Source organism: Carassius auratus, chromosome 47 (genome assembly GCF_003368295.1).
Source record: "Carassius auratus strain Wakin chromosome 47, ASM336829v1, whole genome shotgun sequence".
In the NCBI taxonomy this organism is placed as follows: Eukaryota; Metazoa; Chordata; class Actinopteri; order Cypriniformes; family Cyprinidae; genus Carassius; species Carassius auratus.
In genome coordinates, this window is record NC_039289.1 from 732,753 (window position 1) to 758,467 (window position 25,715).

Below are 25,715 nucleotides of genomic sequence, written 5' to 3' on the forward strand. Positions count from 1 at the left end.
AGCAATAAATCATCGCTATTGCAAATTGTTGGTCTCATATTGCTGCATTTAAAAGTTAACGAGCAAATGGAGATTTATAAAAGTTTGCATTGCTATTGCAGAAAAGGGGGTGTGTTATTGTGATCTGATCTGCACATGTAGATCTATATTGTTATATTTCTCTCTGCAGTGGGTCTGGAAAAGGTCATGCAAGTTGGTGCATTGACCCATTATTTAGGACTTCACCTCTAAACGCTTTGAGAACATCAACAGCGGGTTTTCTCCAGATTTCCAACAAATGTTGCACAATCATTATACAAACTGTTGCATGACTTTCAGAGACTCTTAATTAACCATAAAAGGGGGTTCGCAGCAATGTCATAGAAGGGTCCCCAAAGAGACTTTTTAGGAATATGGAAACAAGGATGAAGATCCCAGCATAGAAACAAATAGAGACATCATTAGCATAGCTGCTGTTCTAACAAAGTAAATTTTATTAGTTTAACCCAAGCTAAAGAATAAGAGTGCGCATTTGATCAGATACAACTATACTCCCAATTAAAGAGATGCATTATTCAAATGCTTGGTGAAAGAGATGTGTTTTTAATCTAGATTTAAACAGAGAGAGTGTGTCTGAACCCCGAACATTATCAGGAAGGCTATTCCAGAGTTTGGGAGCCAAATGTGAGAAAGCTCTACCTCCTTTAGTGGACTTTGCTATCCTAGGAACGACCAAAAGTCCAGCGTTTTGTGACCTTAGGGTGCGTGATGGGTTGTAGCGTGGTAGAAGGCTAGTTAGGTACGCTGGAGCTAAACCATTTAGGGCCTTATAGGTAAGTAATGATCATTTGTAACTGATACGGAACTTAATAGGTAGCCAGTGCAGAGACTGTAAAATTGGGGTAATATGATCATATTTTCTTGACCTCGTAAGGACTCTAGCTGCTGCATTTTGGATGACCTGTAGCTTGTTTATTGACGAAGCAGGACAACCACCTAGAAGTGCATTACAATAGTCCAGTCTAGAGGTCATGAATGCATGAACTAGCTTTTCTGCATCAGAAACAGATAACATGTTTCGTAGCTTGGCAATGTTTCTAAGATGGAAGAATGCTGTTTATGTATCATGGGAAATATGATTTTGTACCCATCTATTGTGAGTAGGGGAAGTGGCACATCTCCATTTAAGGAGAATGTTCCTTCTAGCTACCAGAGTAATGGGTCTAGAGTAAGTGGTGTATGGTGCTGTCAGTGGATTGGGATTCAGTTCAACATTTAAGTGCTTTTCCCAGTGTGTCAAACACATTGGAACAAATGGCTACTAATCGAGAGCATGAACAGAACATTGTGCACATGAGCTGCTGGAGCTTGTTTACAATGGTTGCAAGCATCATTCTTGTCTGGAATTTTTTTTTTTATAATCGTGCATTTGTCAAGTGAGCTCGGTAAAGTACTTTGCATTGAATCAAACCATGCCTGGCACAGACTATTGATGAGTGCACTCGATATAAGATGAATTCCCACTGTTCATCTGAAATAGCAATAGAGAGGTCATGTTCCCAAATCTCTTTGAAACGCTTTGAAAGTTCAGGTATCAACGTATTAAGTTATAAATGATGTTTATCATTGCGTTTCAGATCAAAAAAGCTGTGTAGTGCGGACGATTTGGGAAGTGTCTCGTCTGGAAAAAAACCCCAAATAGGTGACTGTTGGATAGGTCAAACCTGGCAGATAAGGAAGAAAAGGATGTAAACACATTGTCTTCATACCTTGTCTGGGTGTATACTACTATGTACCCATATACGGTCCAAACATGATGATGAGAAAGCATGGTTTTATATAGACGCTCTGTGTAATCCAAAATATTTTCTAAACTGAATCCAAATTCTAAGTGTTTTGGAAACGACTGGATTGTAAGTAATTTTGGAAGCTGAGAAGTGATTACAGAACGCAAATCATATTTAGCTGAAGAAGTTTTGGCATGAACCCAGGGTGGATGATCTTTGGGTAAGTAGGGTTATTCCAGTAAGAAATCTTACACTAATATTAAACACCCCCAAAAATAGAGCAGGGAAGTTGGAAGAGACAGGCCACCTTTATACTTGGGAAGATGAAGAATAGATTTCTTAAATCGTGGTAGTTTAGTAGTTTATTTCCCCCAAAGGAATGGCTGCACTGTGCTGTCAAATACGATAGTTTAGGCAGAGTGACCATTTTAATAAGACTAGGCTAGGGACAAAGGGAGTGTGGACCACCTTGTCATGTCCTCCTTAATTCGATCGATGAGAAGTAAAAAGGCTAAATAATCAACCCTATAGATTAGTAAAGAATATCCCTAAATATTTGAAACCCACCATGGATAATTTGATGGGAAATTGGGAGAACGAAAGTTCTCTAGCTGCAGGGTTTACAGGGTCTAGTTCACGTTTTTGCAGATTAATTTTATATAAGAATAGGAGGGATAGAGTAAGAAGGGTTGGAGACAAAAAGTATTAAATCATCAGTATAAAGAGAGATTTTGAGTTAACCCAAAATGAGAGATACCTTCAAAAGACACCAGATTACGAAGCCAAATTGCCAGAGGCTATATGGGTAAATTAAAGAGAAGAGGAGAAAGGGGGCATCCTTGTGGTATCCCTCGATGTAAAGGAAACTAAGAAAGCTGCATGCGATTTGTATGAACCGAGGTGTAAAGGTGCCGTATCCAAGAGATAAAATAAGACCCCAGGCCAAATTTTTCTAAAACACAAAATAAATAATCCCACTCAACTCTATCAAAGGATTTCTCGGCATCCAAGGATACAAGGACTTTCAGAGATACTGAGAAAGGGGAGTACAAAATATTCAGAAGCAAGAAGAAAATTATTGTCTCCCTGGACAAATGATCTTGCAAATTTAAAGATCGTAAGACCTTCTGGAGACGTAGGCACATAATGTTTTATAAAATGTTAAAATCAACATTTAACAGGGATATTGGTTGATAACTAACACATAATGGAAATGGTGGCCTTAATAAGAGTTGGTGAGAGATGGCCTACTATAAAGGAGTCATTATACAATGCTTCTTATAAAGGGGTTAGAGGAGATCGAAACGGTCTGAACTCTAACATAAAGCCATATGGGCTTGGAGATTCATTGGATTGCATGGACCCAATTAATACCAATATCTCTGCTTCGGTAATCGGGGCGCCCAGGTCTTCAGCTAGACTTGCTTCAAGTATGGTAAAATCCAATGTATTGGAAAATATTCAAATTTGCCTGAGAGTTAGATGGATTCCCAGAAGAATGTAAGACTGTATGAAAATCCAATTTCAGGAGTTTGATTAAGTTCAAAGTACAAATCAATTTGAGACTTTGCAAAATCTGTAAATTAATCCTTTGACAGTTAAAAGGAAGGAAATCTCTGAGGTCTAAACATGTAGTTTCCTAGACACAGATTATATCGACTGATGTTCAGAGATAATAAATCGCTACAGGATGTTATATGCTGTACGCATCACCATTTGGTTATGTAACAGGAAGAAATCTATTATAGAAAAAGTATGAGGGACATGGGAAAAATACGAAAAGCTTTATCTTTGTAATTCATGAATCTCCAGGGATCCGAAACGACAGAGGTATTGTAAAGATTTCCTGAAACTATAAAAAAAACGTCCATTCGAGTCAGATATAGTGGTAACGGGTTCAAACTGGACAGATTTGCAGATGATAACTTGAGAATTTAGAATGAAATACTTGGCCCATCCGAGCCCTTTAAATGCAAAGAATGTCTTTTGAGTATAAATGTGTTTTTTGTAAGAATACAATCTCAGCCTTAAGAAGTTGTAGATGTGACAGTATTTTGCCGGCTTTGACACTGGGATTCATCCCCTTTTGTATTCCAGGATATAAATCTTAGCCCTCTTTCTTTTGACTTATTAGTATTATTAGTCATTAGCAGAGTGGCATCCGTCCTTCTCCTTTTCTCAGTTGCTGTCTTTTGCGATTACTGAACAGGAGAAAAAAGTTAGAATTGCAAGGTTTACTTGTAGGTCTGAGAAAAAAGTCTGAACTGCACGATTTACTTGTAGTTCTGAGAAAAAAGTCTGAACTGCCTGATTTACTTGTAGTTCTTAGAAAAAAGTCTGAATTGCACGATTTACTTGTAGTTCTGAGAAAAAAGTCTGAACTGCCTGATTTACTTGTAGTTCTGAGAAAAAAAGTCTGAATTGCACGATTTAATTGTAGTTCGGAGAAAAAAGTCAGAATTGCACGATTTAATTGTAGTTTCGGAGAAAAAAGTCAGAATTGCACGATTTAATTGTAGTTCTGAGAAAAAAGTCAGAATTTCACGATTTGCTTGTAGTTCTGAGAAAAAAGTCAGAATTTCACGATTTACTTGTAGTTCTGAGAAAAAAGTCAGAATTGCGATTTCATATCACACAATTCTGAGAAAAAGTCTAAATTGTGATGCAAAAAGTCACACTTTGTTTTAGTTAAGTGGCGACGGAAATTGGCTTCCCTTTTTTTTTTTTTTTTACATGTTTACAATTTACATTATATTTTCACGTGTTGTTTATTAAATCTAAAAATAAATAGAAACGGTATTTAATAGTTTGAACTTTTTTGATTAATTTTATTTATTATTTATTATTATTTTTATTCTATTTTATTGGCTGAGATAGTTCTTATCCTTAAGACATTTTTTTCATTATAATTTAATTTATTTAAAGCTAGAGCTACAAATTGTTCAGTAAACCATTGTTTAATAAAAATAAAAAAAACAAAGCTGTACCAAAATTTTTTCAAAATGTGACTTCAAAACTGAGATACTGAACCTTTCGTTTTTGTTATGGGGGGGGGGGGTGAAATGCTCATTTTCACTCAATATCCTGTTAATCTTGAGTACCTATAGAGTAGTACTGCATCCTTCATAACTCCAAAAAGTCTTTAGTTTTATTATATTCATATTATATTCAAGAGAAAGATAGTCTGGACCGATTTTTCCCAGAAAAACACGACGGGCTGGAGGCGTGACGTGTGGGCGGAGCTAAAGAATCACGAGCGCCAGTAGGCTTTTGCGTTGAGAGCGTTTGGAAGCTGTGACATTACCTTGAGGAAAAAACCAACCAAAACAAACCATGGCTAACAGTCAGATTCAGTCTATATTTATGATCCAGAATCAGATCCAGAGGCTGAAATTTAACAAGAGCAGCAGCAGCAATGACATCTCTATGTGGTATGTACTGAAACTGTATATATTTGATTAGCGGTTTTGGAAAATGACTAAGTTCCACTTTATGTCGTCTTTTTGTTTTGTTTTGTTTTTTAAGCTGTACATGTGGAAAGTGCAGTTTGATGACAACATCGCATGTTGTTTACTTGATGTGCTTACGCGCTGATAGCTAAGTTAATAACACAGAGATATTTGAAGCAGTTTTACTCACCGCCTGCGGTTCCAACACATGATCGTGACCCTTTTTCGTTGGGATTGCATTATCCTTAAAAAATAAACGATGTGCAAATCCGTTGTCAAACTGGGCCTTGTTTGTAAAACAAGCATCTTCGAAATGCAGGGAACAAACAAAAACACTTGCACAACTCCGTTGATGCTCTGTAAAAATAAACTCCATCCACTGGTCCCTTAATGCTGTTTCTCTTTTGGTAATCTGTGCAGGGTTGTCTTGCCCTGGCAACCAAAAACACACTTCTTTTGTGACATTTGGCGACGCTCTCGCTCTGATCAGTGAAGTCTGTTGTGCTCTCAGTGCTCTGCTATACGGGAGCGCGCGCTCTTCCGGCAGAAGTGCCTCAGGACCCATATAAGGAAATTCCGCTCCATCTAACGTCACACAGAGCCATACTCGAAAAAAACTTTCCGAAACTTGTGACAAACCGGAAGGAGTATTTTTGGAACAGAAATACTCCTTCAAACGTACAACTTAATTTTTTTAACTTTGTCCATGCTTTAGCATGGGAATCCAACTCTTTAACAGTGTAAATAACTCAGTATGCATGAAATAGCATTTCACCCCCCCCCCCTTTATGGAGTAGCTAAAATGTTCTTCATTTAAAAAGGGCTACAAAGCAGCAGTGACATCATTAATAATATGTGTAATATCCAAATAATATAATGTATGAGCCTAGTTATGGTGTGCTAATGTTCTTTTTCTCTCCTTGTTCCTCACATCCATTTTGGCACTCTGCCACGCCCACTAAAACACCTTGTTTAGACACGCCCCCACGTCTCTACATCACTGTGTGTAAATATTTGCGTCATACTGCCCAAATGTTCACTAAAAAAGAAGACGTGGTTTCAGTAACACAGTGTTGAAGCAGTCATGTCAGGGAGATGTGTGTGAATCTGGGAGAAAGACAAAACACTTTATTTGACTTTTTCTGAAAGTAGATGCATTTAGGAATCTTTAAGATGACTTAAAACAGAACAGCAACACATTTTATGGATGACCGTTTCGTGAATCTAGTGGAGGAGGTCATTCTGACTTTGCTACCACAATCTGGCGCTTCTGAATCAGCTACTGGAAGTATATTTTGTTATTAGTTTAAGTATTTGCTATTGACTGTTCAAATGCAGAGTTTTGTGCAGTGTGTGTGTGTGTGTGAGAGAGAGAGAGAGAGAGAGAGAGAGAGATGATCACATCACATCATATCATTTTTTAAAGTACTTCATGCAGTGTGTAACACACAAAATCTAAAGTGCACTTTGTATAAAGTTATTGTCTTTCAAAAAAAAAAGAGTCGACTCACAGTCATGAAAGCGAGTCATTTTTAAAACTAATCTTCAGCTGTTTCAAGGTGATGTCAAACTGAAACATAAGCATATTTATGCCCGCCCACTTATTTGTTCAGATCTGGGAAAACTTGAGAAACAAAAAGCATATTTTAAGACAATGAAGTGCTTATGGAATGCATGTAAGTCTGTTGCTGGGGACTCCCAAAACTAAAATATGAACCTTTGATTACCCATAATAGGGGCACTTTAACCGTCTGTGTACAACAAACACATCACTGTGTCTCTCACGACTCTGTTCCTCTTTCATCTTGAACTGAAGGACATTATTAGCTATCTTCACATTTATTTTCAAAGATGAAGCTCACGCTTATGGAAAGGGGCGTTACTTTTCCGGCTAGTGTTTTTTTTTGTCCGGCCAATCACAATGCACTGGGTCAGTTGGCCAATCAGAGCAGACTGCGCTTGTTAGAAGGCGGGACTTTGTGATGCGTTTGAAAGAGGCGGGATATTAAAGCATGTCAACATATTCTGTGACACCAAATACACAAAATAATGATCTTTAAACAAAACATTATATGACCCCTTTAATGTTTTTTTTCATGTTTCTGTTAAACTTTTGTGCAGGTTAAATGTTTGTCAAACAGTTAATTGGTTTTAAGTAACTTTTTCAACATTTAATTTTTTGTGCCTGAAGCATTTTTATAATTTACTTCTCTAATATTTGATTTTTAAGTGTTTTCAATTACTTTTGGAATTCAAGCCTTCTTTTACCTCAGTTACATGTATTTTATTGCATGATTTGTTGATGGATTCATGAAGTGAAAATTTTTTAATAAAATTTAAAAAAGTTGCATGTAAAAATTATATTAAAGTATGAACTAACTTGTGCAATACAGTAAATATTCTTTCACTGCTTTAAATCAAAGAAAAAAATGTGCTGTCCCAATCCCACAAATATTACCAAAAATAATTTGGGGGCTCAGTTTACAGAAAAGTGTTAATATTCATAATTTTAAATGGATTATAGACTAGAAAATAATAACTAAAGTAAGCATGCAGAAATAAAACAATGCATCTCCACTAGGCTAGTTAAACAAACACCTGATGAACCGTGACTTGAACTGTGTTCTCGAGCTGATGACGGAACAGGCACGCCCAGGGCGGCTTATGATTGGTCGATCAACAGGCTAAACTCTGATTGGCTAAAGAGTGACCCGCGTGGGAGGAGTTCGCTGCCCGGAAAGTCTAAAAATACACACCTGTTTTTATACAGTATGACACACAAACACACACACACACACACACACACAGTCCATGATGAACTCGTGAATTTCCATGTATGATAATATGTTAATGATGGCTTTCACTTCAATAAAGAACAAAGACAAACTACATTTGGAATTTTTATCGTGTGCTGTGATCTGTACTGTATTTTTTACTGTAACAGATTCCGAGAAAAAAAAATGAAAGAAAGAAAAACAACTACACGGGAGTGGGAGGAAATGGGAGTCATTCTTAAAAATAATTAAAGTAATTCATAAAAAAAAAAAAGAAAAAAAAGAAGAACAAGTAAAATGCCGCTTTGATGCTGCTACATGTTGCGCTCGAACGAATCGGTTCATTTGAACGAACTGTTCGAACAAACAGGTTTGTTGAAATGCCTGGAGGAAGACGGTAACAAAAGCGAAAGCCACACAGAACGAATTTATCAGCTCTGAGCAATGCTAGAGATTTTATTCTGTCTCATGCATTACACAGATTTGTGTATAATGCACTGCATTTAAGGACTTATATATTACACGTTTATTTCTGAAGGATGTTGATCTGATATATACGAGTCTTCTTCCACTGGAAACAGATCTCGGTGGTTTTCTCAAGGTGAGCGCGAGAAACGGTGAGTTGAGTCTCTTAATGCTTTTACTCTTTCACTGATGATCTCGTGTGTGTGTGTGTGTTGGCTGGACTTCTCTTTTTAAATTGTCTGTCACACTTCACAATGGCAATGCTTTACATTTTCCCATTGCGATAAGAAGTTATTAGTAATTTATCTGATTTAATGAATCATTTCGTGCATCTACAAATTCTGAATTTCAGTTCTGGCACATTTTAATGACATATTAATCAAGAGATTTATTTAAATAAGAAAGACTAGACTGCGTTATAGAATGCATGACCTATAAAGAGATCTACAAAGAAAGAGAGAGAGAGAGAGGGGGAAAAAACAACAGGTTTTACAACAAGGCTGGAAACCACAATGAGGTCACCTGACACTGTGCATCTGTGCATCGCTTTAGAAACAGAAATACACGAGCAAAGACACTTACTGACATCAGTGTGCAATATGTATGTGTGCGTGTGTGTATATATATATAATTACAAATGTAAGTTGATATAGCTAACACATTAATATCAAAAATAAATTTCCCATAATGCTTTGCTAGAGAGAGAGGGCGCTGTATAGAAATGAGTGAATTCATTCATTCAACAGCTCGTTTTATTAACTCCTAAAGACACAACACCATGTGATAGCACAGTTGTTTATTATACAACAAAAATACCCTTAAAATCAAACAGTAAAGTTTATTACAAGAACAGCATTGTCAACATAATGCAAACTCATTATATATATATATATATATATATATATATATATATATATTTTATTGTTAATATATATTATTTAAATATCAAAGGTTTTTGAAAGTACTTTCATGATTATAGTAGAACAGTATGTTTTGGCTTGTTGTATTTATTGTTTATTATTAATTAATAATAATAACATGAAATTACTTGTACAGGCAGTTTAATTATATTTCAATATGTGAATTTTTTAGTTCAGATGAGTGTAGATGAAGAATACTATAAAGAGTGTTCTGTCTACAATTTCTTGATTTTCCTAGACTTTGATTTCAAACAATTTCCTACAGTTGTAAATAAAAGAAAAAAGGAAAATATATTTTGAAAAACATTTTAAATTGCCAAAATATATTTCCTAAAATATGTTTCGTAAATGTACGTAAATATATTTTTGGCTGTCTTTTTTTTGGGGGGTATATTTTTAATAGCATTAATATATTTTGCTCTGCATACGATTAACCCCCCCTTTACTCACTCTCTCTCTTTCTCTCTCTCTCTCTCTCTCTCTCTATATATATAAATTGGCATGCAAAAGTTTGTGAACCCCTTGCAGAATCTGTGTAAATGTGAATAATTTTAACATAATAAGAAAGATCATATTAAATGAATGTTATTTTTTATTTAGTAATATCCTGAGTAAGATATTTTACAAAAAAAAACAAAACAAAACAAAAAAATAGCTGAAATTATTAAAATAACCGTTCAAAGGTTTGTGAACCCTTGGTTTTTTTGATGATCCACAACTGTCTTTCTGTTTTGTGATGCTTGTTCATAAGACCCTTGTTAAACTGAGAACTGTTCTTCAGGAAAATCCTCCATACTGCAAAAACTTTGGAGTAGGATTTACTTGGAAAAAAATATGTAGACAAGACTTTTATCCATTTAAGATAATATGCCCACTCAATAAAATGAATAGCCAAATGAACACAAAAGACCTCAATACTTGGTACACCACACACAATGACGGTAACAAAAGTGTTTGAGTATGAATGGGTCATTTTGAATAGAAAATGGACTCCAGGTGTCACAAAACAGTATGTTATTAAAACAAACAACAACTAACAACAAGAGAGTGAAAAATGTAACATTTTTAATTATTCATGTCCCATTGCATGATGGGAAATATGGGATCATAACTTTGATATTTACTCATTTTTAATCATTTTTATCAGTCAGTGCAGGTCCTGCATATTTGAACCCTTACCAGCAGTGACTGTATGATTTTGAGATACATACTGTATTTTCACACTGAGGACAATTGAGGCAATGAAACACAACTATTAAAAAAGTTTCAAACACTCACTGATGCTCCAGAAGAAAACACCATGCATTAAGAGCTGGGGGTTTAAAACTTTGGCAATTCGAAGATATTTCAGGTAAATTGTACTGAATTTGTTTCATGGGAAACATGCAAGTATCTTCTGTTGCTTCCAAAGGGCAGTACTAAATGGGAAAAAAAAAATTCTTCTTGAAATCTTCATCCTGTTCAAAAGTTTTCACCCCAGCTCTTAATGCATCTTGTTTTTCTTCTGGAGCGTCACTGAATGTTTTAAACTTTTTTTAATAGTTGTGTTTGAGTGCCTCAATTGTGAAAAGATGAAATCTTACACAAAATAATCTAAATAACTATATAAATGCTATGCTAAATAGATGCTATAATAGTCTATCCTGGTCGTTATAAATACTCGCAATTCCAACTCCTGACTCACTACAGTGATTTTGACGGAACAAGATGGTTTTATACTGCCAGGGGCGTGGTAGCTCGTACCAAGGAGTGTGGTGAGCTGGAAACCGCTTACGTCACTTGCCACCGCAACATCCAATAGGAAAAATCATCTGCAGTAGCCACCGTTCAACCTGAAGAGGGCAGCACTCAGACGTTTTTACAACATATATTGTAGAATTAAAACACTTTATACTCAAATGTCAAAAAGTTACTCAAATCAATGAACAGCACTAATAAAGCCCCATTCTTATAGATCATTAACTAAAAAAAGTTGGTTTAGGGTTTAGTTACTCTTTAAAGATTTTTCTGAAGAACAGTTCTCAGTTTAACTGTTCAGAACAAACATGGGACTCATGCACAACCATCACAAAACAGAAAGACGTGGATCATCAGGAAACAGCACACAGTATTAAGAACCAAGGGTTCCCAAACTTTTGAACGGGGTTATTTTAATAATTTCAGCTAGTCTTGTGAACTGTATGCAAACATATTTTATGTAAAATATCTTACCCAGGACAGTACTAAATATAAAAATAACATGCATTTAGTACGATCTCTCTTATTTTGTTAAAATGATTCACATTTTCATAGATTCCACAAGGGGTTCACAAACTTTCGCATGCCACTTCGTATATTTAAACTTTATTAAACCATTCTAAAATCGAGTTATCCCATCCAATTAGATTTTATTTTGCTTCAGTGTTTACAGCATATATTTAAAAGTAATTTAAGATGTGTATTTTGGCCAAATGTTTTAATTTTCTTTTATTTCAATCAGATTGAAGATGACCAACTGCACGCTGAACATGACCACAGGCATCCAGAACTTCCAGCTGGCCGCGCTCGTACCAACCTTCATCCTCGGTGTCCCGGGAAACATTTACGTCTTGGTGATGTTCTGCCGACGTCCCAGAACCAAATGGACCTACATGAACATCTACATCAGCAACATGGCGATCGCCGACTGCGTCGTGCTCGCGCTCGTCCCCGTCCGCATCGTGTCCTACATCTGGAAAGATTTGGGACTCAATGACCAAAATAACAAAGAGCTGTGTTTCGTCCTCCAGTCGGTTTATTACGTCAACATGTACGTCAGCATCTTCACGGTCACTGCTATAAGCGTCGTGCGCTACGTGGCCATCAAGTATCCGCTAAAAGCGCGGGAGATTTTATGTTGTAGGAAGGCACTGGTGGTTTGCGTGCTCATTTGGCTGGTCATTTGCTCGATGAGCGCCGTGTTCCACCACGTAGACAACCCGGAAAAAAATGATACGTTCAAGTGCTTTCAGAAAAACCAAGAAAAAGCATTACCATTGAGCTTCGTTTTGTCTCTAAACATCATTGGGTTCCTCGTGCCGTGTCTTATCATGTTGTTCTGCTCCCTTAGAGTCATTTTCAAACTGAAGAAACAGCTGGGAATCGGCTCCCGCTCTGAGAAGCTCCAGTGTATGTATATCATCGCCGCCAATCTGACTGTTTTCGTCATTTGTTTTTTTCCATTCCACTTTGGCTTTCTCCTCAAGTACATCATGCAGGCTCATGGGTACGACTGCGATGCACAGTTTTTCGCACATAATTTCGTTCATGGCGCAATGTGTGTGTCCAGCATGAACTCCGCTCTCGACTGCGTCAGTTATTATTTTGCCACCAAAACATCACGGAAACTGTGCTTCTCGAAACAAACCACAAGTGAGGAATATGAGTGCAATTATAACAGGGTCACGCAATGAATATATATATATTAAAACTAGTTTCACGCAATATATATTTTATTTTGGCAACCTTGGAACATTAACTTGATGCTTTAATTTGGAACATTAACTTGGACCAAAAAATTGGAGGCTTAATTTGGAACATTAACTTGGTGCCTTAATTTGGAACATTAACTTGGTGCCTTAATTTGGAACATTAACATGGTGCCTTAATTTGGAACATTAATAACTTGGACCAAAAAATTGGAGCCTTAATTTGGAACATTAACTTGGACCAAAAAAATTGGAGCCTTAATTTGGAACATTAACTTGGTGCCTTAATTTGGAACATTAACATGGTGCCTTAATTTGGAACATTAATAACTTGGACCAAAAAATTTGAGCCTTAAAAAAAATTGAACATTAACTTGGTGCCTTAACTTGGAGCCTTAACTTGGAGCCTTAATTTGGAACATTAACTTAGCCAATCTGGAAAACTGCCAATCCAGTTACTTGGCCAATAATTAATTATTTAATTATTATTAATTAATAATGAATGTTAACTTGGAACATTAACTTAACTTGGAGCCTTAATTTGCAACATTAATTTGGAACATTAAACTTGGGTTTATTAAGAAAATGTTTACGCTAGTTTTATTTAATGAAATACACATGCATATTTTTGTGTAAACATTTTTTCATACAAAATCTATTTTTAATTATATATCCAGTAAAGTTTGATGATGGTATTAATAAATACAAACTAACCGAGATCTGAAATTTGCGCTGCAAGTGCAGTTTTAAAGTAATTTTATAATGATAATCTTTAAATTTATAGATTTCCTTTTGAGTTAACTTTTATGTTTGCTCTCATCAAGATTTTAGCAAACATTATATATATATAAAGTTTGTAAAAAAGTTTTTAACAAGTATTTACAAAAGTCAAATGATTATACATTATAAGTAAAAAATGTCAACCTAAGCATTCGTGTAACATTTGGCACTGATTTTGGAATTTTTATTTTTATGAATGTAAATACATATGATTTTATACTTTTTTTGATGTTTTACAACAAACATAATGAAAAAAAATTACAAAAAAAGAAATCCAAGGAAAAAAAGTGTAAATCTAGGAATTTACAAATTTTTGCTAATAATTGCTGCTAAAAGCTTTTGTAATGTTGTATTATGCCAAGATTTTATTTTGCTTGAACTGCTTGAAAAAGTAAGACTTCTGCTGAAAATCAGGGTATTTTTGAGTGAGCTTTACATTAATGTTTTAAAAGCGCTTCTGATATGTTTCTGTGTATTTGATCAGTCAGGGATGTAGAAATGAAATCTGATCCGTGTTGGTGCTGTTTGTTCTTCATCTGACGGTGTTTTGTCTCTGAATGCCATCTTCTGGTCACACACTGTCTGGACTCCTGTCTTCTGGATCTATAAGCACATGACTCTAGTAATGCCAGTATTATCCTGTTGGAGAAATAAATCATCTAACAAAGAAAGAGTCTGAAGGCTGTTTATTTCATGTTGCCATGTTTGCTTATGATTAGCTCGTGTTGAGTTTTAGCTGTCAGAAACACTCCACTGGTACACACACAAACAAAAACATTTATTTTTTATTTTTAGGTTATTATGAATAGTTATTTTAATATTATAAAATAAGGAATTTTATTTTATTTAAAATTTTTTTTTTTTTTTTTGCTAAGAAGGAAAGAAAGAAAAAACAGGAATGGAATTTTTTAGAAATCAGTTCTCAGACTTATATATATATATATATATATATATATATATATATAAAATAAAGTTTTTTAAATGTATGCAAGAAAAAAAGTAAATTTGTTTGGAATGTTTATCAATATATATATATATATATATATATATATATATATATATATATATATATATATATATATATATATATATACATACAGAGGATAAAAATATATTTAGACTCCAGCCTATAAGCATTTATAAAATATTTCTTTTATTTAGCAAACAGTATTCACTTTGTATTTTAATGAATATCTTTTTTATTTTATTTTTCAATTTGTAAAAAAAAATAAATGACAAATGCAAAAATAAAATTTTGACGTTTTTATTTAATTTTAATTTTATTTATCATATTTTCCTTAAACTTGAAATTAGGTTTTATGTCTTTAATAATTAGGAATGTTGCAGATATAAAAAATAATAAAATTAAAATAATTTTAGAGATTACTCCGTTTTTCATATTTTCACAGAAGATGAATGGGATGAAATGTATTTGGCAATATTCAGATGTGTGTGTGTTTCTGACCGGCTTTTGAAATCTAACTGGAAATGGAAATGAGTTTTGGAAAAATAATAATAAAAAAGAAAACATTATATATATATATATATACACACACACAATTTTTTATTTATTTTTATATGTATTTATTTATTGACCTACATAAGATGGATAGAAAAAAATATGCAAACACGGGGGCGTGGCGTCTCGTCGCGTCATCAGAACTAGACAGAGGCGCCGTCACGTGCTCCTCGCATAGAATCCTCCAGATCAAAGATGGCGGCGTACATGCGAGCGTGGAGATCGTTGGGTCCGGCGTCCAGCAGCGCGTCCTCCGCCGCTTCAGTCGCGATCAGAGCCGGGTTAAACGCGCTGCTCCCGCGCCGCTTCCTCCACCTCCACCTCCGGCGCTCATACTCCAGCATCTCCTGCAGAAAGTCATTACGCGACGCCAGGATCGCGGCATCCGTGCTGAGTGACAGGTGGAGTCGGGTCACGGCGGGCTCCGCGCTCCTCGACGGCGGCGGTCAGAGGCGCTTTCTGTTCGGGAACAAGGGCAGCGGTTTCTCTGGAGAGGACGGAGCCGAGAGCAGCGCCGGGTCTGCTGGAGATGATGAGTCCGGAGGTGATGAAGGCCCCTACCCTCCTCCTCCTCCGGAGATGACAGCGCTCACCACGATGCTCGTGCCCGAGGTCTTCCCGAACGTGCCGCTCATCGCCGTCAACAGGAACCCGGTGTTCCCCAGATTCATCAAAATCATCGAGGTGACCGACTAACGTTCATCAGAAGTAGAACAACTACTAAACCGTTACATACGTCGGTGTAGTTTGCGTTTAAAGACAGATGTTTGTGTGCTTTACTCTACTCTGTGTTTGTTGTTTGCTGAGGATTTCGTCATCCACTGAGTGTGAGTGAATGGAGCATCTAGAAAGTTCTCCATGAATACTTTAAATCGGTTTGACCTTGGGGTACTTATCAGTTTGTGGGTAGTTGAGAGCAAGTAGTTTTATGTGATACACACTTATTATGTATAAAAAAAAGTTTCCTTGCAATATTTTCGCATTTTATGACTTTTAAAGTAGGGAACGATTATGTTGGTAAGCGATTAATGGTCAACTATTTAACCGACTAATCAGATTTTTTTTTTTTAAATGCATTCATTACAAATATATAAATATATTTTAAATAAAATAATTAATTTTTTAATTAAATAATTATTTAATTTATCATAACATTTATTTTAATAAAATATTTATTTAACTCAGAATACAATTATTTAATTTATAATTATTTTATTTTTATTTTAGTATTAAAAATTAAATAATTAAAAAATGGTTATTATTTAAAGAAATGTTAAACTCAATGCTTCATTTCTAAAGCCTGACACAAAATAAAACATTTTATTTATACTATTATTATTTTGTTTATTTATAGATTTTTTTGGAAAGCTTGTTAATTTATGTTCTGTATCCATCAGGCTTTTATGACTCATATAGTCTAAGAATATGGAGGAAAAACTGAAATAAAAAATATGCAATTTTGGTGCAGATGTTTATATTTATATGATGCAATTCTGATGCTTTTAGTGTAAATCATTGAGATCTTTATAGCAGTGTAAGGGATACCAACATATAATTATATAAATATTACTGATTATTCTAGGCTTTGATTAATTGAAAGAATGCATGTATTATTTGTAACTTTTGCATTGTTAGTATTGAATGAAACAACTCAAGATTTGTGCGTCTGTGAATATTTTGCCATCTTTAGGTCAAAAACAAGCAACTGGTGGAGCTGTTGAGGGGTAAAGTGCGTCTCGCTCAGCCGTACGCTGGGGTTTTCTTGAAGAAAGATGACAAGTAAGTGATCACGCACGAGTTGTACACATCAAGATGATTAGTGTTGATGATTAGTGTTGATTGTGTTGTGTGTGTTTGTCAGTAACGAGTCGGACGTGGTGGAGAGTCTGGATGCGGTGTATCACACCGGGACGTTTGTGCAGATCCACGAGATGCAGGACCTCGGAGACAAGCTTCGGATGATCGTGATGGGACACAGAAGGTGAAGCTCAATCTGACACCTCGCCTCACTGTGTGTGTTTATTAGTTATAATACATCATTATCTATAAATAATTGAAAATAGTGGCAAAACTAAGCTCTCGGTTGCTAGGGTTTTCTAAATGGTTGCTAGGGTGTTGCTAAGGAGTTATGGGTAGTTGCAAGGGTGTTGTGGGTAGTTGTTGCTAGGCGGTTACTCGGGTGTTCTTACTCTGGTTGCTAGGGTGTTGCTAAGGTGTTCTGGGTGGTTGCTAGGGTGTTATGAGTTGTTGTTAGGGTGTTCTGGGTGGTTGTTTGGGTGTTACTAGGTGGTTGCTAGGTTTTTTTTTAAATGGCTGGTAGGGTGTTGCTAAGGTGTTCTGGGTGGTTGCTAGGGTGTTGTGGGTGGTTGTTGCTAGGCAGTTACTAGGGTGTTATGAGTTGTTGTGTGGGTGGTTGTTGCTAGGCGGTTACTAGGGTGTTATGAGTTGTTACTACGGTGTTGTGGGTGGTTGTTTGGGTGTTTCTAGGTGGTTGCTAGGGTGTTTGGAGTGGTTGCTATGGTGTTGCTAGGTGTTTGCTAGGATATCCTGGGTGGTTGCTTGGCAGTTGCTATGGTTACCAACATTTTGCTAGGTGGCTGGTAGTTGTCACAGATCATTACTGTGGAGTTTCATAAAGTTCTTAGCCTGATTTAACATTTAACTATTCACTGCTAGCACGTGTAGCATGTATGATGGAAGCCTTGTTTGCTAGTATGCGTCAAAAGAGCAAAACCCCCATGTTTCTATGACATTTCTATAGAAAGATATCCCTTTTGATCAGTTTAAATGGAAATCTGTAGGATGGTAGCTAGGGTGCTCTAAGTGGTTGCTAGGTTGTGACTATGAAGATTATAGCTCATTATTTATTGGTTACTGTAAAAGATAAGTCAAATGAGTGTGAGATTCAAATATTCAAAATTTAAAAAAAAAATGTTTAACTCACTTTTTCGTCGCCTTTGCCAAGATCGTAGGTCCGGTGTTAGCATTAATTAAGATCTTTGCTATATGTTAATCACATGATTTAGCATGATGCTAGCATGCTGATAGTATGGTTTTGAATTTTGCAAATATGATTTAGCAAACAGTTAGCATATTGTTAACGTGTTTTAAAACGGTGAACACTGTTAGTACAATTTCACATATTGCTAGCATATCACATTTCAGCAAATTTTTGGCCTGTTTTAGCATGTTAACATGATTTAACGTAGCTAGCATGTTTATCACTTTTAACGTAGCTAGCATGTTTATCACTTTTAACATGCTGCTAACATGTTTTAAAACAGCTAACATGTTTCAATACACTTGTTTTAGCATGCTAGCATGGTATTGTTTTCTTGATTATCATGTTTTAGCATGTTGCTAAAAAAATTTTTATTTGTTATGTTTTAGCTTGTTAGCATGATATTGGTAGCTTATCACGTCTTAGCACGTTGCTAACATCTTTTAAAACATAGCTAACATGTTAGCAAGTTAACATGGTAACGCATTACTAGCATGTTTATCACATGATTTAGCTTATTGATAGCATGTTTTGGCATTTTGCGTCTAGTATGATTTACCATATTCTACCTTATGTCCTAGATTAGTTGCTAGGCTTTGCTAGTGATAAGATCAAATAGAATAACAGTATGTATGCCGTAATAATTACGTAACAAATGATATTTAAATTAAATAACAATAAATAAATAATCGACACTTTTAATTTAGGGAAAAATAAATGTTAATATTATTTGTATTTAATCTAATGTTAATAGAAATTCTATTTTTATTTTTATGTATTTAATTTACATTGTCATTTTTATAACAACTACAGTTCCATCTTGAACCTCTAGAGGAAAATAAAAAAATGTAGGAATTTGTTAAATTAGTCTCTTTTTTTATTTTTTATTTAATATTATTTAAAATTTATGGTATTTGAAGACTGTGAAGTCCAGGACAGGTCTCTGACCTTTCTGTCCATTGTTTCCCAGAATCCGCATCAATAAGCAGCTGGACGTGGAGCCGGAGTCGCTGGAGGCGGAAGGCGAGCAGCCGAAAGCTCTGCGGAGGAAGCAGAAACGATTGCGCAAGGACTCAGCGTCGCTGCCGGAGGCGATGGAGGAGAAGGTGCAGGAGGCGGGGTTTATGGTGGAGGCACTTCCTCTCCCTGGCGTCCTCATGGTGGAGGTGGACAACGTGGTCCATGAGGACTTCCAGGTCACAGAAGAGGTCAAGGTCCGTGTCCGTTTGGGAACGTTATCGTTTTCAATACTATTTTTAATTGTATTTTAAAGTTTAAATTACTTTGTAGTGTTTTTGTCACTTTTACTATGTTTTAAAAAGTTTTTATTTCCGTTTTAGTGTTAGTTTTTTTAGATTTTAGATTTTTAAAATTAACTATAAATGTAAATAAGTGTTGCCTTAAGCAGCTACCTTAAGTTTAAGGTTTTTTTTTTTAAATATTGTTTTTATTTCAGTCAATGTTAAATATATATAAAAACTTTTTTGTTAGCTTGAAGAACAAAAATAACTTAAAACTAACAAAGTTTGAGTTGTTTTTTTTCATGTTTGTCTTTATATTTGTTCTTGTCATTTTAGTACTTACGCTTAAAATAAACACAAATAAAAAATGTTGCCTTTATCAACTAGCAGTTTACCTTTTTTATATATTTTTTCTTTATTTCAGTCAGAATTTTAAAATGGGTATAGGTTTTGTTTTTTTAATTAATTTTAAAATGCAAACTAAATGGTCTGGTTATTTTAATTTTTAGTAATTCAACTCCAACTAAAAACAAATCTTGTCTTTAGCATTCGGTTGAAGTTTTTACATTTTAATTAATTCAGTCAAAGCTTATTATTATAAAATGTCTTAATAATTGACAAATTTTTATTGTCACCTCATCAGAATTAATTTGTACGCTCTATTGTCTCAAACCAGGCCCTGACTGCGGAGATCGTCAAAACTATCCGTGACATTATTGCTCTGAATCCACTGTACAGGTAATAGATATAAAGAAGGTGTTTCAAATGTCAAGCTAAAGCGCGATTAGTGAAGTTGCTTGTCTGTCGTTTGTTTGGTAGAGAGTCTGTGCTCCAGATGATGCAAGCGGGTCAGAGAGTGGTGGACAACCCCATTTACCTGAGCGACATGGGGGCGGCACTCACCGGGGCCGAATCGCACGAGCTACAGGACGTCCTGGAAGAAACAAACGTACGTTTATTACCTCCAAACGGGTTTCTCTGAACATTTATGAGTGTCTTAACGTGAAAACTGTGTTTGCAGATTCCCAAACGACTCTACAAGGCCCTTTCGCTGCTGAAGAAAGAGTACGAGCTTAGTAAACTACAGCAGCGTCTTGGCAGGGAGGTGAGGGAACACATGAATACAGTTCTTGGGATGCGGCTGCTTATTCGTTTGGGTTTCCTTTCTTTTTACGCCCGTTCGTCTCAATGCTCAGGTTGAAGAGAAGATCAAGCAGACGCACAGGAAGTACCTCCTCCAGGAGCAGCTGAAGATCATTAAGAAGGAGCTCGGTCTGGAGAAAGAGGACAAAGACGCCATCGAGGAAAAGTTCAGGGAGAGGCTGAAGGATCGGACTGTACCTCAACACATCATGGATGTGATTAACGAGGAGCTGAACAAACTGGCACTGTTAGATAACCACTCCTCAGAGTTCAAGTAAGAGTTTGTCATTGTTGTAAACGAATTGACCCATCTATAATAATAGCCATATTCCAGGATCTGGCATTCAGGAAGATGGAAACCTAGCTAAACCCAACTTAAGATGGATGTACATGGGTTCTAGCTGGTTATTATCTGATCCAAACTGCTCTTAAAGGTGGATCTGTTGTACTACAAGCTTGTGGACCTGGTTTTGACCTGATAGACCACCTTAGTCCAGCAACAAAGTTGATAAAACCCAGTTAAAACCAGCTTAAGATGGTTGAACATGGGTTGTAGCTGGTCTTTAGCTGCTTCAAACGAAGGTTTATCCATTGGAATAACAGCTGGAGGACCCATAAGATCACCTTGGAACCACATAAAAGTTAATAAAACCATCTTAACATGGTTGTACATGGGTTCTAGCTGGTTTTCAGCTGCTCCAAATGGCTTTTGAAGGTTTATCCATTGGAATAACTGCTGGTAGACCCAGTAGACCACCTTAGAACCACATAAAAGTTAATAATACCAGCTTAAGATGGTTGTACATGGGTTCTTGCTGGTCTTTAGCTGCTCCAAACGAAGGTTTATCCATTGGAATAACAGCTGGTGGACCCATAAGACCACCTTACAACCAAATAAAAGTTAATAAAACCAGCTTAAGATGGTTGTACATGGGTTCTAGCTGGTCTTTAGCTGCTCCAAACTGCTATCGAAGGTTCATCCATTGGACTGACCACTGGTGGACCCAGTAGACCACCTTACAACCACATAAAGGTTAATAAAATCAGCTTAAGATGGTTGTACATGGATTCTAGCTGGTCTTTAGCAGCACTTAATGGCTGCTCAGTTAGACTAGAAGCTGGTTGACCTAGTTTTGACCTTATAGACCAGCAACAAACCAGCCGCCATGTTCCACAAACTTAACCTCTTTAAAGTGGTATTTTATTAATTCAAACTTTGATTGTTATTTTTTTTACTCTTTAAATCCCCAGCGTTACCCGTAACTACTTGGACTGGCTGACCTCCATGCCTTGGGGCACCAACAGCGAGGAAAACTTGGAGTTGACTCGAGCCAAAGAGGTGTTGGAGGAAGACCACTATGGAATGGAGGACGTCAAGAAGCGCATTCTGGTAAAACACGAGCATGAGCGCCTCAACCTTTATTCCCTGAGAATGGGAAAAATGTGCATTCTTAATCCTATAAACCCCAGTCATTGTTCATTCATGCAGGAGTTCATAGCCGTAAGCCAGCTAAGAGGCAGCACACAGGGAAAGATCTTGTGTTTCTATGGACCTCCTGGAGTTGGAAAGACCAGTATAGCCCGCTCAATCGCCAGAGCCCTTAATCGTGAATACTTCCGCTTCAGCGTGGGAGGCATGACAGATGTGGCGGAAATTAAAGGCCACAGGTATGAGATAATGACCATTATGTGCTTATTTTCAAGTATCCCGTAATGTACATTTTATGTTTGTACATTGCAGGAGAACATATGTTGGTGCAATGCCGGGAAAAATCATCCAATGTCTAAAGAAAACCAAGACTGAAAACCCATTGGTCCTTATTGATGAGGTATGTCATACACATCAAATCTGAATCCTATTCTATATTAAAATTTTGGTACTTAAGTTTATACTGTATTAATATTGTGCAGGTTGACAAAATAGGTCGAGGCTACCAGGGGGACCCATCTTCGGCGCTTCTTGAGCTTTTAGATCCAGAACAGAATGCTAACTTTCTTGACCACTACCTGGATGTTCCCGTTGACCTGTCTAAGGTATAAACTAGCAAAAATCCCAAAAATTAGTGGGAGGGAGACTCTGGTTTCATTGGATCTTCATTGGTGTTTTCAGGTGCTCTTCATCTGTACAGCCAATGTTCTCGACACCATTCCGGAGCCCTTGAGAGACCGAATGGAAATGATCAACATATCAGGCTACGTTGCTCAGGAGAAACTGGCCATTGCTGAGGTACGTTTACCTGGTGATCCCTTTACCCGTTTTTTGGGTCAGATATACAGTTTGGATCTGTTATAAAAAGGAAGGTTGCTGGTTCAGGAGCGGTAGTTAGTGAGCAATTAACTCGCTTGAGTTGCTTCAAGGCGATTGTCCATTTAAGTCGCCTTCCAAACTCGTAACTGTTTCTCTGCATGAATTGAAATTGGCGTCAGAGTTCGACTTAGCCAAACCCTACCTAAGTCGCTTCAAAGGGATTGTGTCTTAAACTGGAAGAACTTCTGAACAATCAGTTTTATTGGATGCAATGCTGTTGGCACAAGAGTTCGACTTTACTTAGTCCTTTCCCGGTCTTCAAAACCACCACAGAAATACTTGGTACCTCAATTGCGAACTCTATGCGGTTTGGATACGGAGAAGGCGAAAATCACCCCCGAGGCTCTGAGCGTCCTCATCAGACAGTACTGCCGGGAGAGCGGCGTCAGGAACCTTCAGAAGCAAGTCGAGAAGGTACAACTAACTTCTCACTCGTCTTTGTAAAGGGGTTGTGTAAGTGTGGCTAAGTTTGGTACCTTTTGCAGGTGTTCCGGAAAGTGGCGTTCCGGATCGTCAACGGCGAGGAAACGGAGGTCAACGTCACTCCGGAGAACCTTCAGGATTACGTCGGGAAGCCCATCTTCACCGTGGACCGGATGTATGACGTCACACCGCCGGGAGTCGTCATGGGACTGGCGTGGACGGCAATGGGTAAGGACCAAGAACATTGTCGCCAAAATTTGGTACACTAGCTTCCAGCCAACTTTCACAAGGCTCAGATTTGGTGGAGACACTCCTAAAGATGTTAAGTCCACAAAACCTTAAAGAAACAACTCTGCTCTCCTCCAACAGGGGGTTCAACGCTCTTCATCGAGACATCTCTGAGGCGACCGAGAGAACCGCAAGGGAAAGATGGTGCCAAAGAGGGAACGCTGGAGCTCACGGGGCAGCTGGGAGACGTGATGAAAGAAAGCGCCAAGATTGCGTACACATTTGCGCGCTCGTTCCTCATGAAGGAACAACCCGACAACGATTTCCTTGTGGGCTCCCACATACACCTCCATGTGCCTGAGGTAAAGACTGCCGTTGTCCGGAGTTATCCAACTTTGCTCCTGTAGGGCCACTTTTCTGTAGAGTTCGGCTCCTAGTATTCCTGAACACTTGTTCAGGTGTGTTGAATTAAGGAAAGTGGCCTTTTAGGAGTTTGGTTGAACAATTCTGCAGTATAAGGTTAAAGTAGACGTCAACGGGATAGTTCACCTAAAAATTACGACATGATTTACTCGCCCTCAAATCATCCTTAAGTGTATACGACTTTCTCCTTTCAATCGGAGTTATATCAAAAAGTGAGATTTTGAAGCCCTAGAAAAGTGCATCCATCCATCATAAAAAGCGCCTCAGAGGGGTTAATAAAGTCCTTCTGAATCATTTGTGTGTTAAACCTATCCATATTTTAAACTTTATAAGCCATAAGTTATCTCTGTCGTATACGATATTCAAACCACTTAGGAAAAAAACACGATACCAACAGTTCGTACTCTTTTTGGTCGGATTGGTCTGAATATTGTTACAGCCCTACACAACAGAAGCTAGAGATTACTTAGTTTATAAAGTTATAAATATGGATATTTTTCTTGCACAAATGCTTTACTTCAGAAGGCCTTTATTCATCCAATGGAACCGTGTGCGAGGCACTTTTTATGATGGATGGATGCACTTTTTAGGCCTTCAAAATCTCAACACCCGTTCACCGCCATTATAAAGCTTGGAAAACCCAGGACGTTTAATTTGTCTCCGACTGTGTTTATCTGAAAGAAGAAAGTCGTATACACCTAGCATGGCTTCAGGGTGCGTTAATTATGCGTTTTTTTCATTTTTGAGTGAACTCACCGCTGACATGCTTCTACCTGCCTGGATGTTTCTAGTAAACCTAATTGCTAAGAGGTGCAAGTGTTAAAAAGCAGTACGTTTCTTGTCATAACTAAATCTGGGAATCTGTTTAGGGTGCAACTCCTAAAGACGGGCCGAGTGCAGGATGCACTATTGTGACCGCGTTGCTGTCCTTGGCCACAAACACACCAGCGCGTCAGAACGTGGCCATGACGGGAGAACTGTCCCTGACCGGGAAGATCCTGCCTGTTGGAGGAATCAAGGAAAAGACCATCGCTGTAAGTAAACAGAGAGGAAGACCACACTGCGTTTTGCAAGATTTGTGTATTTGCCAAAATCACTAGTAATATGCATTGCTAAAAACTTTCTTTAATGATTTTTAGCTTTTCTTGCTCCCTCAGATTCCAGATTTTCAAACGCAAAGCTTGTTCAGCTTTCGGATGATGCATAAATAAATAAAAAACGGACACTAATGTGTTTAATTCTCTCCGGTAGGCGAAGAGATCTGGTGTAACCTGCATCATCCTGCCTGCAGAGAACAGAAAGGACTTTTCAGACCTGGCCGACTACATCACCGAAGGACTAGAAGTGCATTTCGTAGAAAACTACAGCGAGATCTACAAAATCGTGTTCTCTGGACAATAATAATAATTAGCGCTTTTTTTAAACTTTCGGTATGCTGCGATTCTGAATCCTGTCAGGAAATCACGAGCACACAGATCCAGGTTAATCAGTGCTTTCTGTCTGTCGCTGTTAGTTTTAAACACACAGAAGCAGGTTAATGCTACACCATTGCCTCTCGATTTGAGACGTGGATCAGAAAGTCTTGAGCGAAGTGGACAAGATTCCCGGGATCCTGAACTTGCTGCAATGCAGCCTCCAGTGAGGATTATATATCCACATCTCATTACATCTCCAGTGTCATTTGTAAATAACTGCCTTAATTGTACTCTCTCAAATCATTAACATTAAATATATATGAAACAGCTTGTGTGGATGTTCTTTCTCAGTAGAAAGCTACTTCATTGCTGTTTGTTTTTATCAATTTTTACAGTTCTAGACATTAAACACCC

General features: G+C 37.1%; 2 protein-coding genes and 1 long non-coding RNA gene across 4 annotated transcripts in view; all 3 read left to right on the plus strand.

Moving 5' to 3' along the window:
- LOC113064690 (uncharacterized) overlaps window positions 1-25,715 on the plus strand; it is a 163,471-nt gene that overhangs the window by 17,220 nt on the left and 120,536 nt on the right. The gene's annotated exons all lie outside the window — the stretch shown is intronic.
- gpr35.2 (G protein-coupled receptor 35, tandem duplicate 2) lies at window positions 8,256-14,265 on the plus strand. Of its 2 annotated transcripts, none has more exons than XM_026235550.1 (2): window positions 8,256-8,590; window positions 11,854-14,265. In XM_026235550.1, exon 2 carries the CDS (start codon window positions 11,861-11,863, stop codon window positions 12,803-12,805), a length of 945 nt encoding a protein of 314 aa, XP_026091335.1. In that variant the 5' UTR covers window positions 8,256-8,590; window positions 11,854-11,860; the 3' UTR covers window positions 12,806-14,265. The 2 variants fall into 2 exon arrangements, with proteins under 2 accessions (XP_026091335.1, XP_026091334.1); XM_026235549.1 differs by having other exon boundaries at window positions 8,261-8,606.
- On the plus strand, window positions 15,222-25,629 carry lonp1 (lon peptidase 1, mitochondrial). Its single transcript, XM_026235522.1, has 18 exons — window positions 15,222-15,803; window positions 16,810-16,898; window positions 16,981-17,100; window positions 19,091-19,334; window positions 20,038-20,099; window positions 20,181-20,310; window positions 20,383-20,466; window positions 20,558-20,778; window positions 21,756-21,894; window positions 21,994-22,172; window positions 22,246-22,333; window positions 22,416-22,538; window positions 22,615-22,731; window positions 23,086-23,226; window positions 23,298-23,463; window positions 23,605-23,825; window positions 24,756-24,920; window positions 25,138-25,629. Exons 1-18 carry the CDS (start codon window positions 15,315-15,317, stop codon window positions 25,285-25,287), a joined length of 2,928 nt encoding a protein of 975 aa, XP_026091307.1. The 5' UTR covers window positions 15,222-15,314; the 3' UTR covers window positions 25,288-25,629.

Excerpts from the sequence above, each read along its gene's own strand:
- gpr35.2 (XM_026235550.1), top strand. The coding sequence starts at position 11,861 with ATGACCAACTGCACGCTGAACATGACCACAGGCATCCAGAACTTCCAG.
- lonp1 (XM_026235522.1), top strand. The coding sequence starts at position 15,315 with ATGGCGGCGTACATGCGAGCGTGGAGATCGTTGGGTCCGGCGTCCAGC. Across the intron at positions 22,539-22,614 it reads TTCCCGTTGACCTGTCTAAG|GTGCTCTTCATCTGTACAGC; the intron begins GTATAAACTAGC and ends TGGTGTTTTCAG. Across the intron at positions 23,464-23,604 it reads ACTGGCGTGGACGGCAATGG|GGGGTTCAACGCTCTTCATC; the intron begins GTAAGGACCAAG and ends CTCCTCCAACAG.